We start from the raw sequence: 18058 nt of genomic DNA, 5'->3' as shown, positions 1-18058 counted from the left end.
CATACTTATCCAGCCCCAGTATGATATAATACTCCTTGATGCCAAGATAGGGATTAAGCTAGAGTCTGATATCCTGCAAGAGCACTTTCCTCTGGGTGTAAAGCCTCTGTTAAATAAAAAAAAAGGCAAAGCTAAGCCTGCTTGTCTCGGCCTGTGTCCCGTGACCCAAAGGGGAACCACAAAAGCTGCTTAATCTATCTCCTGCCGCAGGACACGGCTGTGAATGTAAACCAGACGCACGACGTATTCGGTCATAAATAGAAAGCGAGCAGAGCAGCAGGAAACCGTAATTCTCCGTGCGCACACACGTGTGACTTGGGACCCCACGGAACAGGCTGAGCCTGATGTGAGATAAGAGTGAGACACTAAAACCTGTGTTTGGACAAAAAGTGGGATTTAGACCTTGCCTAATTCCAGCAATTTAAAGGTTTTCATTGAATTTTTTTTTTTTTTTCAAATTCAGAAATGTTCTCCCAACTTCGGTGGTGAGGCGTAGAGTGGATGTGATACGGTGGCAGGTTTTGATTGCGGTGCTACTATACTTTGTCACCATCCTTCTCGTTTGCTGCTCCTGTCCTGATTTAGCTCTGCTTCACACCTACGTGTCTTTCCCTTCTTTAGATGTTACTCCATCTCAGATCAGGAGTGACAGACCCCAAAGCCATCCCTTGGCAGTTGTTCTCCTGTCCATACAACTACAAACCCAAGCTGAAGCCACCTCACATAATGGGTTTTTTCAGCCCTCATGGAGCGCTAACAGTGTCAGAGAGAAAAACTGGATTTTAATAGTATTTTAGCACACGCGTTAGCTCCTCCTCTGACACTAGTGCTCTTAGTAGTAGCTGGCAGCCCTAAGCCCTATTTGAAATAAAAGTATATTTTGAGTCTGTTTTATTTGATCATGTAATTCATGATTGCAGCAGAGATCATCATCACCAAGATGCCTACGTGTGCTGTTTTCGAATGACTGCATGTCCAAGACGTACTCAGGAGGGAGGATTGGCTTCTCTTCCTGTCCATTAGACCCCTTTAGGAGATACAAATCAAGTGTGTTAGGAGAGCTGGAATTGCTCTTGGTTTTGCTTGTTTGGTCTCAGCTAAGTCCTATCCCTAGCAGCAGCGTAGCTCTTCACACTGGCTAAGCATTGCTAATATTTATTTTTTTGAAAAAAGAGGTAAGTGTGGATTTTTTTAGAACAGAGACTGATTTATGTCATCGTTTACTCATGCATGCAGCATCATTTTGTTGAATAGATACTTTGAGTCAAATAAGAAAACAAATACACTTTTTTCCTGATTTTTTACCCTATTTGACAATTGTATATATCACTCATACCAACAGAAGTGTTTGAAGGAGGGAGGCACCATCAGAAAATGTTAGGTAAATACCATGGGCAAAATTCAGTAGGTATTAAAGTGTGTTTTTTCCTCTGAGTCATTTTGGAACAAGACATTTGTGTTACAGTAAGTACAAATGTCATTATGAAGCCAAATTTCACCTTGGAGAATAGATGCGGGAAAAATGGGAATGGCTGATAAGGATTTTAAAACAGACATCAAATGATAACAGAAATCAAATCCTGTGTATGATAAGAGCTCACTAAATTATTTTTTGGTTGGATATCAACAGGTTCCCGGGATTTAGTGCCAAGTCCTTGTGGGCAGAAATGCCAATTGATTCATTGGGTAACGCACTGAAAATTTAGTCCGCATATTTAAAGAAAAACAAACAAACAAAGCCCCAATAGAGCCACTAAAAATACGTATACACATTTAATTTTTGGAGGGATTTCCTGAAGAGGAAGAATCCTAGTGCTGCTTTTTTTTTTTTTTTTCTGAATATTTCATTGGAAGCACCTTTCATCCTTGTATAGAAATTATAGGAAGTCTATCAAAGGCCCTAAGGGAAAAGGGGATATTTCCTTTCTTCCTGTGTTCATATCTTATTTCCTGAAGAGAAGAGGAATCTCCATTTCTGTTATACACAAGCAGAAAATGTATTTTGTGGTATCTGGCTTTACTTAAAGAACTTAACTCCCGTCTTTGTGTTTTACATCAAGTCTTGCAAACTTCGTACTCAGAAAGAAACGTTTCTTGCCACCCTGGAATTACTCTGATTGGTTTTCTAAGTATTTGTCTGTACGGGTCTGAAAGGAGAGTGTACATTGCTTGTTTTCTTCCTAGAGGGCAGGAAACACGCGCAGAGCTGTGTGTTCATGTACATGTTACGGAAGAGCTGTTGGGACAGTAGGAGAGGAAAACCATAGGTAGCTTCTACGGCTGTATCGAGATCGTTCCTATTTTAACAAATACATTTTTGGAGGCTGTTGCAAGTTCTTATTGGGAAGTTTGCAAGGAGAGTTGCTTTTAAAGGTTTTGTTTTGGTTTGGTTTTTTTTGATGTGCAGGAGTTTTGCATTTGTAAGGAACACAGGCGCTGGCAATGGGTTTATCCAGTGGGAGAAAATAACGTTGGTAATATCCATCATGAGATAAACACACACACGGTCTCTAGGGGAAATGCTGAAAAACTGGAGATAGGAAGGACCACAGCCAACAAGCCAACAAGTCATCTTCCAGGCTAAGAACAAGACAACAAGTTGTCATTGTCTTCTAACAAGTCTTCTCTTCTAGATCCAACAAATTTTCCAGACTTGTGCCTGAGAAATGGCTTTTAAACATCCCATTTTCAAGTAGTCAGAGCTTTTAGCAATTCTGGAGAGGGTGCACTGACCTCGTTCCCATGTCTACATTGTCCCCTGATGACAAATTGGAGAGGATTTAATAGCGTTATGTTGACTGAAAATTGTTGAAGGTGTACTAACAATCATGCTGACCAAGTGAGTCGTTCGGCACGTCTTCATGGATATTTCACGGATTTGCATAATGCTGAAGAAATAGGATAAGGGTCACACTGTCACAGTTAATAAACTCTCTGTCACAGTTAATAAACTCTAATAGGGTTTTAATCCTCATTAGGGCTTTAATTCGGTTTGGAGCTTACGCTTACTCTCCAGTTCTACTTTTTAAGTCCACCTCTCATTAACTGAGTCTGTACTTAGGAAATGGTGTCCAAACTCCCAGCTCTGGGTGCACGCACCCTTGACAAGCTGCATTTTTAAAATAGTGACCCAAAATAGATTGCTGCTCTCCAGTATGCCTGTGTTAAAGGGCATTTTTTTCTGTGCAAAATGGTCTTTGGGTTTTTCCTGCCTCGCTTTTCTGTAGAGGAGCATGCGGTGCCTCCTACGCTTAGGAGATGGTGATGATGGAGGGATGCAAACTTGGTGCCTCTTAAAATGCAATATTAATTGCTTTTGTGATGATCTGGTCATAAGAGCTGCCAGTACCCAAAAAATCCATCCCCCGGCCTTTCTGTTCTGTTGGTCCAGGATCAGTCTATCTTGTCCTTTGCATTAGCCGTGAGGGAGGATGGGCAGATCTCTCCATAAGCAAAGATGTTTAAAGTCTTTAGAGGTCTGTAGCTGGCTCTTAAATACCACTTGGGAGTAATTTCTTACCCGGAATTGATCAGTGCATCAATATAATGCTCTTCAGAAGTGATAACAAAAGGGAGGAGATTTGCTTTGCTTTGTTTCTGCCTTCTTCTAATTTTCTGAGTCTTGCATTGAGCGATGCACCGCACAGAAATGGTTATTTATTTTGTGCAGGCTTTTTTTAAACAAAATGTTAGTGGAAGTGTTTATGGTGGTTACAAGAGCCCTTCATGCTATGTTTTTGTCTGGGTCAAAAATGTTTGAAGTTGAAGGTCAGAGGCTGGTTGCTGTTCCAGATAAGGTCTACGCTTGCTTTGGTTTGAATGGAGTAACTGGGGAGAGGATCAGATTTTTGCATTTCGATATCGCTCTGGATCTCCCTGAAGCTGGTGGGGTCCGCGCTCCAGAAAATACTCAGCTGTGGAAGTGTTTGATTAAACCCACATAGCTTCCAGCAGCATCTTGATGGCTTTTTCTTCAGCAGGATCTGTTTGCCTTCTGCTACCTGGGATGTGCAATCACTGGGATATTGCTACAATTACGTGTGATAAACCAGCGCTCTTTGCCTTTCAAAGCCCTTCAGCATTTGTTTCCACCCGTCCTCTATTCTCCAGGCTTTATTTATTTCCCTTAGTCTGAAAAAATTATAAATAGTTGAGGTTTTGTTGTTAGAATGGAGCTATTTCTTGCTCTTGCTTGAATATTAGGTTAGTCAACAATATAAGCACTGAATGCAATTGCAGGTGGTATGCTGGGGAACTTTTTAACCCAGTAGACCATGTGAAAATGTCTGTAAAAGATTAACTTGGCGTCTGCTGGGAGGGCAGGTCACCACCATGGCCTTTCAGGGTCTGCAGCAGCTCTTGAGGGGGAGAAGCTGGAGTCAGCAGAATGAAGACCAAGGGCTCTGTCCATTGGTTTGTGGGCATCTCTTCACCTTTCAAAGTCATTGCTGGTTTTAAAAGGAGCCGATGTCCAAAAGCAGAGCAGAGCTTGTCATCTCTACTGGGCTACTAAGAAGACGAAATCAAGATCTATGTTTGGTAAGGGTATCTCGAATTAAGGTGTCATTGAGGACCAAACCCATCCATACGTATAAATGAAAAGTGGATTGAGCTCAGCTCAGTTGTGGTGGGTCACCTTGATGGCAGCCTGCATTCCATTCAAGGTGTATTTTGGGATAGAAGATTCCCCATTAGATTACACCCTGGTAGATACTCATATCTTAAATGCTGATATTGCCCCTACAACAACCTGTGCTCTGCTTCAAAGAGCCAAGCTGGAGATTTCTCCTGGTCTTGGCTCCAGGACCAAGTCCAGAGTCTAGAAGATTTGTGGCATTGCAGTGCCAGCGTGGACTTTGCACAAATCCAAGCCTGAGTTTTACTATTTCTGGCAGCTCTGCAGCTCCAGGAAGGCCCGGGGAGACAGGCAGGGGAAAGACCTGAGATTTGAAAAGAAATTGCAAGCCAGAAGAGTTTTTTTCTAATGAGTTTTTCAGTCGGTACATCCAGTGCCTGAGCTTTACAGCGAAGGGGCCCATCTGCTTGTGAAGCGCTACATTTGTGGCAGTCTATTTGGTTTTTAGTATTTAAAGTCATAAAATTCAACTGGCAACTTGTAGCATGAAAGTGCTCCCTTAGATTTTTTTTTTTTTTTTTTTTTTTAAAAAAACGAGTTGTGGCAGGGTGAATAAAAGGTGCTGGTTAAACCAGAGTTTTAGGAAGTGAAAAGGGTGCTTTAATTTTGATTATCTGTGTATAAGCTGTTGTGGTTTCTGAATATGTAGCGAAGTGAAAGAAACCATCGTTCTGGCATTTATTTTTTTTCATGACAGCTGTATTGACTCTGGCCTTTCAACCCCCTGCACAGGCTTTAACGGCAGCAAACAGAAGTAGTGCAAAAAAAAAAAAAAAAGTATATTAAAATACCACCCTTTCACATCATCACATACAGCTTTTTTCTGGTTTTTGCTCTTCGTGGGTCATTGCTTCTGTGGGAGAAGGTATATGGGACTCTGTAATGCACAGATGATATTGTTATAGCAAAGAAGCCTGTCAGATTCAAGTTTCAGGGATGATAATAATTTTTTAAAATGATTTTTGGAATGTGATTGCAACTAGCAGAATTAATTTTTTAGGGAAAGGGAATAAAATTTATATTTTCTGTCTTTTTTTTTTTTAAAGTAGGCATACAAATGAGAGTGTCAATGCTATTTCCCCCCCCCCCCCCCCCTTGATTTCCTCCTTTTTCCATTTGGAAAAAAGTGTGTGGGGGTTCTAACCCTTTTGTTTTCCCTGGATTATTCTGGGTACCAGCAAATATTTTGAATAATGCTGGCAGAAAAAGCCCTTTACTCAGTTTCAAACCCGGGCTGAGTGCAGAATGGCAGGAGTAAGAAATCCTGCCCCTGGGGTGGGGAGCAGTGGTGACGCTGTGGGGACGGCAGCAGACGGAAGATGTGCTTGTGTGTGTTTAAAGAGTTTGTCATCTTAAGAATTGTGGATCTACTGCACTTCTACAACTGTGTTTTATGGAGGCTTTTAATTTGAGCAAGTTTGGTTTTCTTAGATTATATCTTTTGCCGTCTCTAAAAGACAGGCTGTCACTGCCGAAACTATAAGTCCTGGCTCCAAAACACTTCAAAGAGAGATTTTAATTCTTAAGTCTGCCTTCCCCTTGTCCCTTTTGGCAGAAGATGCTTCCTAAAATATAGCTGTTTTTAAGGTAGCCTCAATCTGATGCCCATCATGAAAACTTTCAGGCCAATTCATTTGGCAATGCAATCTTATGAAGAACCCCAAATATGTTATATCAGGATCTTGGCAAAAGTTGGCCAAGCCCAACAAGTGGTGTTATTACCACATAATAAATAAAATATGTATCCTTGCTAGCCTGATATACAGGAAACCTATTGATTAAAACCTTGTCTTCATCTTATTTCCTGAATCACCGAGTCAAAGTGCGTTTGATCTATCTTGTTTTCAAATCAGCAATATTTTTGCGTGTGTGCAAGATGTTGTGCTCCCTTTGATCCCTGAGAGATTTGTTTTGGCATTGCAGGAGCTATTTTTAATATGCTCTGTGAGCGAAATAAAAATGGTTTGATGAGTGCCACGGTGTTCCAGATCTGCCTAAATGTCACGTAAGACTTGCAGAAGAGACAAGAAGCTGTAGGTGCCCACCTGAAGACAAGCCATATATAATATGTGAGATATTTCAGAGAATAATCACATTTAATATATGTAGGATAATAAATACAGGAATGAATAAATACCCTGATAAATATATGAACGAACGTTTAAGCACTTATTTTAAATGTTGTGCTGCGGAGGAGAGGTTGTACAATTTTTTCTTGGATAATGTGCCTGTAATTACAAGAAGAATATCGGGAATATTGCAGACCAGGCTGTGATGTGAAGAGCAGGGACGGTTGGTCAGGCTGAGCATCCTTTACCTGCCACTCTTCTCTGCTGAACAGAGAAAATAAGAGCGAGACATATTGAAAGGGACAAACTGCTGTATGGGCTTTTATTTATTTCAAGAGTTTTATGGACTAGTGGTATCTTAAACCATCTGCGTGGTGGCATATGGCAATGCAAGATGAATGGCTGAAATTAAAAATGAAAGTGGAACACTTGTTTTCCAAGTTGACTGTTCCAATAATTTGGGGGGAAAAGTGAAATCATACCCTTGAAATTGCAGCAGCACCTTAATTTCGAAAGAAGTAATGTTCCCTGATGGTCCTTAGATTAGGTACTTTTCTATCTAGTGAGGGTAGTGAAGGGCTTTATCTATAATGTAATGTCATCCAGCATCTATTCTAAAGAATAAATACTTCATTGAAATGAAAAAAAAACTCCCAAACAAAACAAAAACTCGAGTCATATAAAATGTCTCTACTAGTATTTTATAAATGTGTGTTGCATGAAGGCAAAGTGCTGCCTTCAACTCTTTAAGCCAATTAAACATATCTCATTTTAGAAAGCTGCTGCTGGTTTGGGTACCATGGACTTCATCCCAGTGTGGGACATCACTCCCCAGGAGCAGGTCCGTCACAGTGCTGGGGGGTAAGCTGGTGTTGGGGGTGAACCCATAGCACCCAGCAGCACTGGAGCAACTTTGGTGTTGGAAACCAGATTTCTTTGCTGTGTGTGCGGTGGAAAAGCTGCCAGGAGGAGACCTCACGTACGATGAGGCAAGGCGAGCATCCCGGTTTCATCAGCTGGGGGAGCGGGCGAAGTGCTGTTTCCACTGCCACAACCCGTCTGTGACGACGTTTCTGTCCAGGAGTTCTCCGCATTTGTCTCTGCAGAGAGAAGAAATTGGCTGATAAGGAGCCAACAAATTTGCAAATGAGATCCATGTGTATGTGTGCTCCACCCTCCCTATATTCTCTATACATTGCTTTGCCAGGAGTTTCCTACCAGGTGTTATGACACAGCCATCACTTCTAAAATTAACCATTGAAGAATTTGCGATCTGGGCCGTTGATCACGTTTTTGGGCCCCAAGCGTAGCAAGGAGAGCAGCTCTTCATGGGCTTCCCAGCTTACCATGTAGCCGAGCCCATCTTGGGAAGAAGACAGCGATGGCTTATCACCCACCCTGCACAACCCTGGAGGAAACTGGGCAATGCTGGGGCGGTGCAGGCTTAACGATATCCTCATCTATTTTAGGAAAAAAAGAGGAAAATTCAACTGTTAAGTCCTGCACAACCCCTGTAGCCTCTAATAAAAGGGGGAGGAAAGGTATTGCAATATAAACCCATACATGACTGTATAAAGGAAATGATCCGTTCTTCATTGGCTTTAAATAGAAATGATTTTCATTTTTAATTGTGCGCCTTTGTGTAGGAGCAGTTATTTGGGCTGGTTTACATAGGACAAAGCATTACGGCAGCGAGAAACCTTCCTGGGTCTTGGCCTTTGTCTTTCCCCAGAGACTGATTTTTCTGGTGTGAGAGAGGCACTGATTGTTTTCCAGCTTTATCCGATTAAATAAGCTGAGATAGTCCGTGGGGGTAGAGAATTTGTCTTGAATTTTTCTATTTGTCACTGAAATATTTCCCCACATTTTGGGAAAATGTAAAAAATAAAAATGGCAAAAAAAGCCCACAAACGAACCCAGGTTGCTTGTAATAAAAACAGCAAAAAAATCCTCCCCAAAACATTTACTGAAGAAAAGGGAAGAAAAAGCAGTTACTGGAAGCTAGACCTGTTTGTATTTCTAAATGCCGGCTGCTTTCCAGCACTTATGGGATAACTCGGACATTTCAACAGCTCACACTCAGTCTTTAAAAGCGCTATTTTGGTCTCCGCTACAACAAATCCTTTTGGTCTCATTGCTCATATATTTTCATCGTACACTTGTTTTTGGTGTGTAGCAATGATTTTTTTGGGGCAAGCGAGTAATTCCTTCTTAATTGTTGCGATATTTTGTAATTATCCTTGCAACATGGCTTATCTGACAGCATTTTATTGCCACTGAGCACTGGTTAGCAGCATCCGGAGGCTTTTGTACGCTGTGAGCTTGTGAGCATCCTCAGGCTGACGTGGTTGGGATGACGGCAGGAGTCATGGACCATCTCACTGCCTCCTCCTCTTCCAACTCCACAGGGAGAGAAGGCAAAGCCGTGGACTCATTAATTGCACACTAAGGGCAAAACATTGGCAGAACAGCATGTAATCCCGCTAAAAGATGGTATTACAAAAAATCCAAGGGAAAAGAGGTGGGAACAAGCTAATAGAAGATAAACGGCACTACGTGAGCTTTAGTCTTTTGCTCTGGATCAGTGGAATAAGGCCACTCAGATGATGTACCTTGATGGGAGGGCTGGAGAGAATTTTTTTCAAGGCAAAGTGTGACAAGCCACCAATTTGCTATAGTTGAAGGTTTTATTGAAATAGTTATGCCTGAACCTTCTGTTTCCTTGTTTATTCTTGTACAGTGGCTAAAATGAACTGAAATTTAATGGTCACGGCTGGTATCTTAAGATTTTAAGGGATTAGTATGTACTGAAGCACTGTAATGCAACTCAAGGTAATAATTTAAACCAAGAATCAAAAGCAGCAAGAACTAAGGATAGCCCTTAAATATGAATTACTGCTTTACAGTTATGTATGTCGGTGTCTGTCCCAAAGCACGTGTGTTTGGGAAAATGCAGCCCTGGGCGCTGTCCTTTCATCTTGGTTTTCATCACTATTGATCAAGCAAAATCTCTTTGCATCGTGGCCGAGAGCACCATGGAGGGGATGGCACTTCAGAGGTTTTATTCCCCTTTCTAGGAGAGCTGTTGGAGGAGCAGCGTATCTGCTTGCTGTGATTTGTAGCTCCTGTTGGTAGTACCTGGAAAACTTCAAGTTTTCAGTAACATTCAGAGATTTACTGTAGGGGTTTTAGCCTCCCTCTTTGCAAGCTTTGTGCTGGTACCAGGCGCTGCATGGCCCACCGTGGGCCTTCACATCACTTGCTATCATTGCTGTGCAATATCCACCCTCCTCTTTCCTTCTCCCTGAATAAACTCTGCAAGGATCTTGGTGAAGTTAAACACATATTTTTTTTTGTATATATTTATTTTTTTCCTTTTGTTGCCGGTGATGGGATTTATGGTGTGATCTTGTGCATCATCCGCTTGAATGCACCAAAGGAAACCAAGCCAAAGTCAGGGGCACATCTCATGGCCCTGGGATTGCAACCAACTCTCGATGGCGTCAGGATGGTTGGTGTACGCAGTGTAAATTAAAATAGTAGACAAAAGCTTTGGCAAGGGAGAAATATGAACGTTGGACGGGGAAACTTGAGAAGCAAGACCCATTTTAGTGCAGAGCAGGAATCATTTCCAATCACCTTTTTTCTGTTTCTCTTTCAGGCTGTGACCGTGCGAAACTCCATGGCAAAATCGTTGTACAGCGCCCTGTTCGACTGGATAGTGTTCAGAATTAACCATGCGCTCCTCAACTCAAAGGACATGGAGGAAAGCACCAAGGTAACGTCTTGCCAGCTCTTTTGGCTACAGTCTTGGGTTTTTAAAATAGGTAACTACGGGATAAAACATTACCCAAGCTCCTAACAGCATGTTGCTTAACATAAAGTTAATTTTTCCTTGGTTAATATTTTAGACTGAGTTTTTCATTGTTTTAAGTTGGGTTTGCTGAGCCGGAAAAGGTGAAGCACCTCGAATAATATATCCTCCAAGCAGCTGGGGAAGAGGTTTTGTGGTAGCCTGTTCCCCCACCCACTCCAGGAGCAATGCCAAATAATTTTCCTCTTGTGTGTGAAATTATAGGACTGCATATAATTGAGGAGAAAAAAGGGAAATCTTGCTAATGCAAGGTGTTTTGATGAAGTTGCTCCATAAAATTAATTAGAAAAGATGAACAAGCTGTGGTGTCTGTAAGTACTGAGGTAGGACATCTATAACGAGCAGAAAAGTGAGATTAGGGGAAAAAAAGGTCACGACGGGAAGAGCAAAGCCAGTGCAGTGCCCAACTGCTTTCCCAAAGAATTTATGGAAGGGATGTCATGACGTTTCCTGCGATAGCGGGGCTGGATGCCGCGACCCAGGACATCCTTTCCAAAACCTCTCATGTATTTGTCCGTGCTCATCATGGTGGGGAGAGGCTGACCCCAAAAAGCGTGGGTGTACAGATGCGTCCAGGCACGCAGCTGCTTGCAGCTCGCCAGCTACCCTTGGCTTGGAAATTCTGGGCATGGGCCAGCAGCGTGTGTTGGGTTTTTTTTGGGAGGGGATTGTACATCCAAGCTGAAGCTGCAGCTGCCAAGAGGAGGATTGTTTTGCTAAGCGCTAACATTACGTTTGAATTGTGCCGTAGGACCAAAGTTGCAGAGGCTTGCAGTGTAGCTGGTCCTTTATTTAACTCTGTAGAAATGCTTGCGGAGTGTGATTATAGACTGGAAATAAATACATGCGTATAAAATTTGGTAGTATGCTTTTCTGACAAGAATGGTTGTTAGCGGGGATAACATCTAGCGTGTCTTCTGACTGCACATACTTCCTCTCCCTCTGTTTAATATTTTACCAAAATTGTTGTGTTCTTTCCTGATTTATTTTTCCAAGTCATCAAAAGTTTTGTCTGGCTGTCAGGAAAAAAAAAAACCACTGTGTATTTGGTGAAGCAGGAAAGGTGGATTCATTTTGACAAGGAAATGCATCTCAAGTACTAATTGATTATTTTTTTTTTTTAATGATCCAATGATTTTTAAAAAATATTATCTGGTCTGAAATATTTAAATACAAAATCAGACTAGGACACTATTGCTTGCTTAGTCAGCATGTCTGTAATAGCAGGGCACAACGGTAGGTGTTTATGGGCCATTAAACTTTGATTCCCAACCACAAATCTCAGCACGTAAAAGCCAGAACAGCCCAAATTCGTGCTGTCTTCCAGCATCGCCGCTGCGTATTAACCCTCTGCTTCCTCCAGCCAAGACTCCTGTGCAGCGTAACCACCTTCCCCTTGTCTGTCTCCCTACATCATCTCATGAATTCCCAATTCCCAGTTTTCTGACCTGTTTCTTTTTGCCCGGAATTGCACAGTGTAGCAAAAGATCCAGGTCAGGCAGCAAGCACCGGGAGCTGGGAGTGGCGTTGCCCTTGTGCTGGAGCAAATCCGCCTGGCAAACACCCAGAAACCGGGGCTGCAGGAACGTGCGAGGCGGTCCTGGGCTGTACGCAGGCCAGGTTTTCTGAAACGGGAAGGCAGTGCACAAAATTCCAAGAAATACATATTTCTAGAGGCAGGAGCGTGATTAGGTTTATCTTCAGAGTGCTCTATGAACATTTATTGATTTTCACAAGTCTCCCAGAAATCATGAAGATACATGAATCCTGCCTGATTTATGGGTAGAGAGGTTAAAGAAGAGAGTTTATGTGCATTGCAGAGAGCAGCTTTGTTAAACATTGACTAGCCAATTTTCTCTCGAGTTGTTCTATGGCGTCACCTCCTCACCCCTTTTTGTAGCCCCTGACTTGGGATCCTTCCAGCACAGAGGGAGGAGAAGCACCTGCCTGGACTGGGCAGGGCTGGGAATAGCTGCTCCTTTGCCCTCAAGGAATAACGTCGCTGCCAGCAAGCGGCCAAGGGCATCCCGGGCTCTGCGGCTGCTGCTGAGACACCAAACAGCAATTGCCACCCTTCTCTGCCCTGGAGGAACTGAGCCGATGCCGATTAATTTGTTTTTTCCTACCACTTCACAATACTCTTGAAATCCTTTTCAGCTCGTACTCGGAGAAACCCCAGATGAGGGTATAGGTTCTTCTTAACCTCCCATGTGTGGTCTCAAGGTTGGGCAAACACCAACAAGTTAACTGGAAGGTGGACTTGGGAGCAGGGGCATCTCCGGACCCTGGGATTAGGTCCTCTCTGCAAGGCAAGGTTTCAGCACTTGGATGATGTCTGCTTGCTGGCATCTACTAGCTCCCTCAAAAAATCTCCTAAACACACCGAGTCTCTGATTTATGAAAGAAAAATACAGTCTTGCACCTCCCCACGAAAGGTTGCTGGTTCCCAAGTTTGCAGTGGGCGAGCAACATGCAATTCACCTTGCAGCAAATGTCCTGGCTTAATCCCAGCTCACAATTCCCACCACTATTCCTCTGACTTTTAAAATATATTTTGAAATAATCCCGCAGGCGGTGAAGGTTCAGAAGGTTGTTAGATGATGGATTTTTGGCAGAGGGCTTGCTTATATGACAGTCGTGTTATGCAGAGTCATGTAAGACTCAAAACCATCTGCATTCAGAGTGCATATGGGAGGAGACCTGCAGCTGAAGTTGGTGAGAAAAATGAATATGAAACTATATCTCTTCATGAGAGTAAATTTTGATTTTAGTAGTCATCCACAGCTGTCCTATAAAAAAAAGCTCATGGAGAGCTTGTATAGCCTTCACAGAAGTTGGCTTGACCAGATCTACCATTCACCTGGTTGTGGTAGCTTGGGGCTTTGACGTGAAGGCTGGGGGTTGCAGAAGGCGGCGTTGCCCCAGCTATCTAGGACAACTTCATTGACCAAAACTCATCCTCAGTCGAACCAGCAGTGGACATAATATTCCTCAGTGCAGGCTGCACTTGCCGAGGAGGCTATTTATAGCTAGTTAAGCCGATTTAATTGCTGGTGGGTCATGTAGTTTGGTGATAGGTGGGAAGAAGACCTAGATCCTAACAAAGACCATGCCCCAAGAGAACTTGGGATAATGGGAATGGAGGCAATTTTCATATCCCAATATGTGTGTTTATTTGATGTCAACAGTAAGGAGAAGATCAAAAGATGAAGCTGGGTAAAAAAAATAAACACCCGGCAGTTGTTCTTCCACTGTTTTTCAAGCCAGTATTTGGAAGATGTAAATCAGACCTTTGATATCCAAATTTAGTTAAATGTACAGTGAATTATTTTGGGAAAACACAGTGGGATTTGGCTTATCTTGCTTGCTGACAGGATCTGTAGCATATTATTTATGAAGAGAGTTGTGAATAAGTTATTTGATACTGCTTGTTTTATGCTGCTGTGTATCGGTTTTGCTCCAACTCCGCTTTCCTTGGTCTTCGCTCTGTCGCTTTTACCTTCTTTTATCTTCTCATGATCCCCTACAAACTGTCTGAAATTTAACCTTTATTAATGAGGTCAGAGACTTTTCCTCCTCTTGAGAACTGGATTACAAAACCCCAGAGTGTCTCATATTTAATTCCCTTTCCATAAATTAGATTAAGAATTGCTAGAAGTCCGTCTCGTTGCTTAAAACGATGATATAGTGTAAACCGTGGTGGACTAAAAGGCATTTCTTCTGAGGTTTTTTTTTTAAGCTTTTCCCATTTAGTTCTTGTCAAGCCTTTTCATTTCTAGCTAAATAACCCAGCTGCTGTTTTCAAATGAGCTGCTGCATACGTGGTGATGATGGTGAATGCCAATTCATGGCCATAAAGAAAATTCATGGCTGAATTCAAGAAGAATTCATGGCATGAAGAAAATTCATTTAAATTTAATCAACTAGTTAATTCTTGGCTATCTGACCTCAAACAGAGGAAAAATTGCTGAACGTGCAATGGGTTTCATGCATATCTGTTCATTATTTTTAGGTCCCAACTTCTAAATTTGTAGCAAATCACTACCTCTCACTTTATACAATAGTTCATCATGTATATTGTGGTGATGTAGGTTGGAGTAGTCCTCTTAGATTTAGTAGCAATGGGGTTTTGTTTGGGGTTTTTTTACAGTATTGGCTTTGGAATATTGTAAAAAAAAAAAAAATTCAAAAAAAATTTAAACGGATAAAAAAATAAAATAAAAAAAATTAGCTTTTTCCTCAGAACTGGAAGCAAACCTATTTGTGATTGCCAAAATATACCTCCCTGGTGGAATGACATCACCAATGTGTGTTTGGGGTGACATAAATCAGCTCCAACGATTGCTATTTATTGGTGGTTTGGGAATCGGAGAGCACGTGGACGCAGCTTCAGGACTGCCATTTGCCCTTAAAACTTGTGATCGGTATTTAAATGTCACGACTGTGACATTTTTAGGAAAGCATGAGGTCAATTCTGTCATCTCAACCAGAAAGCGGTTCCTAACCCAAGGTTAGCCCAAATTTTAAAAATCCTTGTAGATGCACACTTTTTAATTGCAGAAATTTTGCTATAAATTTGATATATTAAGTAATACAGTCGTCTGCTGCAGGCTTGTCCGTGCTGCCTACTTGTTAATTTTCAATATTAGTTTTGATAAAGGAACAACATTAACATATAAACTAGACTTCACTAATTGAGGTCTAAATTAGATTACATCTTTGCATGATTTCCTTATGGCACTCATTCAAAGTGTGAATTTGAAACTGAAGAATTAGAAGATTTGTAAATGTAAAATTGCTTTGATGATTTTCTTTAAATATTGAACTGCCAACTTAATCTTAAAACCTGCCAGATTACATGCTATTGTCAGGCAGTTTAAAAAACTAATTTAATTTACACGTACCTCGGTGAAATAGGTTTTTTCACCTTGCTATAAGAAATGACTCTGTACTGGTAGATTTGGGCTACTTTATAATGGAAAAACTGATATAACCCTTTTGAGTAGGTACCCTGAGATTTTTTTTTTTTTTGGCCAGAAAGCAGAAAAATAGCCATAAATTCCCAATTTCTCATTTTTAAAAGTTTTACCCACTTAAATGCATTGACCTCTTTCTTTCGGGAGCTCTGCGATGCTACCTCCTGCAGCAGTGGGCAAACAGCCTGATTCACCCTGGAGCTCTGCCCCAGTTTCTCTGGCATGAAATTCTGCAAAAAAAACCCCCACATCTTCAAATTGGTGTTTGGGAGGTGTTCAGGAGTTATCCCCGCATAGAGATGTGAGAAAAATGTTGGTTTTCCCCATGTAACAACCACAGTAGAATTAACCATCCTCATCCGGTATGTGCAGTTTGATACCGGGAGTGATTTTGTTAAACGCAGGTTATTAATTTTTTTGAGTTTTGTGTATTTTACCTGTCAGAGCTTGTTTAATTTTGTGTTTCAGTAAAAACTTATGAAAAGACAGCTTTAAAATATAATCTTTTTAATAGAATTCTTTTATAACTGAAATAGCCATTTTTTCCCTATATATAACTGTTCTATTTTTCTTTATGAAGGTACTTACATGCACACTTTAAAATACATTTTGTAGCAGTTTTGACACAGTAAATGAACCAGCATTGAAAAAAAGGGGGAAAGTTTTTTTTTGTGCTCAGTTGTTTCATATTAAATTATGTTTGTGAATGTTTGGAAACCCCCTTTAAAGTATTCACTCGTGGCAGGGGCTCAACTATGTCTACAGAGCATCAGCACGGCGCGTGTGAGAGCCAGTGTTGGTAATTCCATAAGAATTCTGGAAGTGTGAGCGTTTTATCTTCTAAGTCTTGTTTTTATGTCATGCAATAGAGACTTTTATCTAGGGTAATTTTGGGGAGCTCTCGGGGATTGTAGGGAGAAGCTTGGAGGGCGGTGGGGTCAGGATTTGCTTATAGAGGGGAGATGCGAATGGAGCATCGGTGTCGTGGATGAGAAAAAGTCACTCTGTGGTGTTGCCATCATCACTTTTTCCGTGTATAATACAGATAAAATATGAGCTGCTCGTTATACAAAGAGTTCAAGGAGAATTCTTACTGAAATCTATTTTCCAAAAAAATGAAGCAGGGGATTTCTGCTTGTTAGGCTGTTGCTAAATGAGTGTATCTGTGAACGAAAGGGTTGCCACGTTCATTGGGACAAGCAGGAGAAGGATGCTTGACCCTCGGGAAGCAGCGAGTGAGAGCGAATCCCTCTGCCAGGCTCAGTCCTTGGTCCAGTAGCTTCCCATTTTCCATCTTCTGGTCAAACGGCTGTTTCTCGTGGGTGTTTTGCCAAGTGATGCAAACGTCTGGGACGCTGGCCAAGGGCCTTCAGTAGTCATCCTTGTCGTGGCACGGGTGGGGATGAGGAGGTAGAGCCTGGCCCTGGAATAGGGAGAAAAACCTGGACAAAGGATAAAGTAGCCAAAGACCTCTTGGGAAAATGGGTTAGAGTCTTATTGTTGTGCTTATATGCTTTTTTAAATTGTGTTTTCACTTGTTCCAGTAGCTGAAGTCCGTATCATACAAAGCTTCAACTCACAAGCCGGGTGGCTGCGCTGCCCACAGCAGCTCTGTCTGTTCCAGCCGTAGGTGGTTCCCTGGTCAGGAGTCAAGCACAGAAGGAATATTTTCCTCCCACGTTATGTGGTCGGTTGAAAACGGACAAACTGCAGCGCAGAGAGACTTGTGTGTAGTCTGGTTTATATTTCTGGCAGTGGAGTTAGGCTAGTCTCGGGAAGGGAGTCTTAGGAAATCCAGAGTGCAAGATAAGAGCAATAAAATTAAAACCAGGGTGCCTGGCAGCTCTCAGGTTCTTCTGAGGTGGAGGTGTTTCTCCTCCCTGCTTGAGATTTGGTTCATTTGAGCAGTGCTAGTGCTTTTACCTTGCTTAATATTTTTATTTAATTAATTGTAACGTATGAACAGAGCCCATGTGTAAGTGAGATGCCTTTGGTTAGACCCCAGAGTGTGGTTCACTGACAAACTGCAGATGGACCTCTCTGTGCATGTGTCCTTCAGGCTCTTCCCTCCTTTTCTGATGACAACAGGCTTGCTAGGTGGACACAGCCTGAGTTTTATTTATAACTAATTATTAATTACTTGTTTTAACAGAACAGTAATATACATATTCGGAAGTTGCAGCAGAAATTATACCTACTTAAGCTTGTTTTTCACCCTGGCTCCCTGTGTCATTGAGGTTTATTTGCTGTCACATCCCCATGTCCCTCTTCCCATGGGTTTATCAAATCCATCCAACAGGCAGAGGGCTCAAGTTTTATGAAAACCAGTACCTACACGAAGCAGAAAGGTCCACATTTCTAGTCTCATTAAGGGAAGGAAGGATAGTTTGAGCTGGGGAATGATGGGTTGCACTTGCTTGTGGCCATATATATGGCTGGGGGTCCCCTACCTCCTGCTGGTATAGGGGAGCAGGGTTGGTTTGGGTGGAGAGGAGGGGGCCAG

The 18058-nt window shown here is 41.9% G+C and overlaps 1 protein-coding gene across 8 annotated transcripts in view; it reads left to right on the top strand.

The window, feature by feature from the left end:
* MYO9A (myosin IXA) overlaps positions 1-18058 on the top strand; it is a 188189-nt gene that overhangs the window by 100963 nt on the left and 69168 nt on the right. For all 8 annotated transcript variants that reach the window (XM_054214434.1, XM_054214436.1, XM_054214438.1 and 5 more), the window contains one exon: positions 10367-10483. In XM_054214434.1, coding sequence (XP_054070409.1) covers positions 10367-10483 — 117 coding nt within the window. The remainder of the gene's footprint in view (positions 1-10366; positions 10484-18058) is intronic.

The sequence above is a fragment of the Rissa tridactyla genome, chromosome 9 (assembly GCF_028500815.1).
Source record: "Rissa tridactyla isolate bRisTri1 chromosome 9, bRisTri1.patW.cur.20221130, whole genome shotgun sequence".
Lineage (NCBI taxonomy): Eukaryota > Metazoa > Chordata > Aves > Charadriiformes > Laridae > Rissa > Rissa tridactyla.
This window is presented reverse-complemented; position numbering and strand designations above follow the sequence as displayed.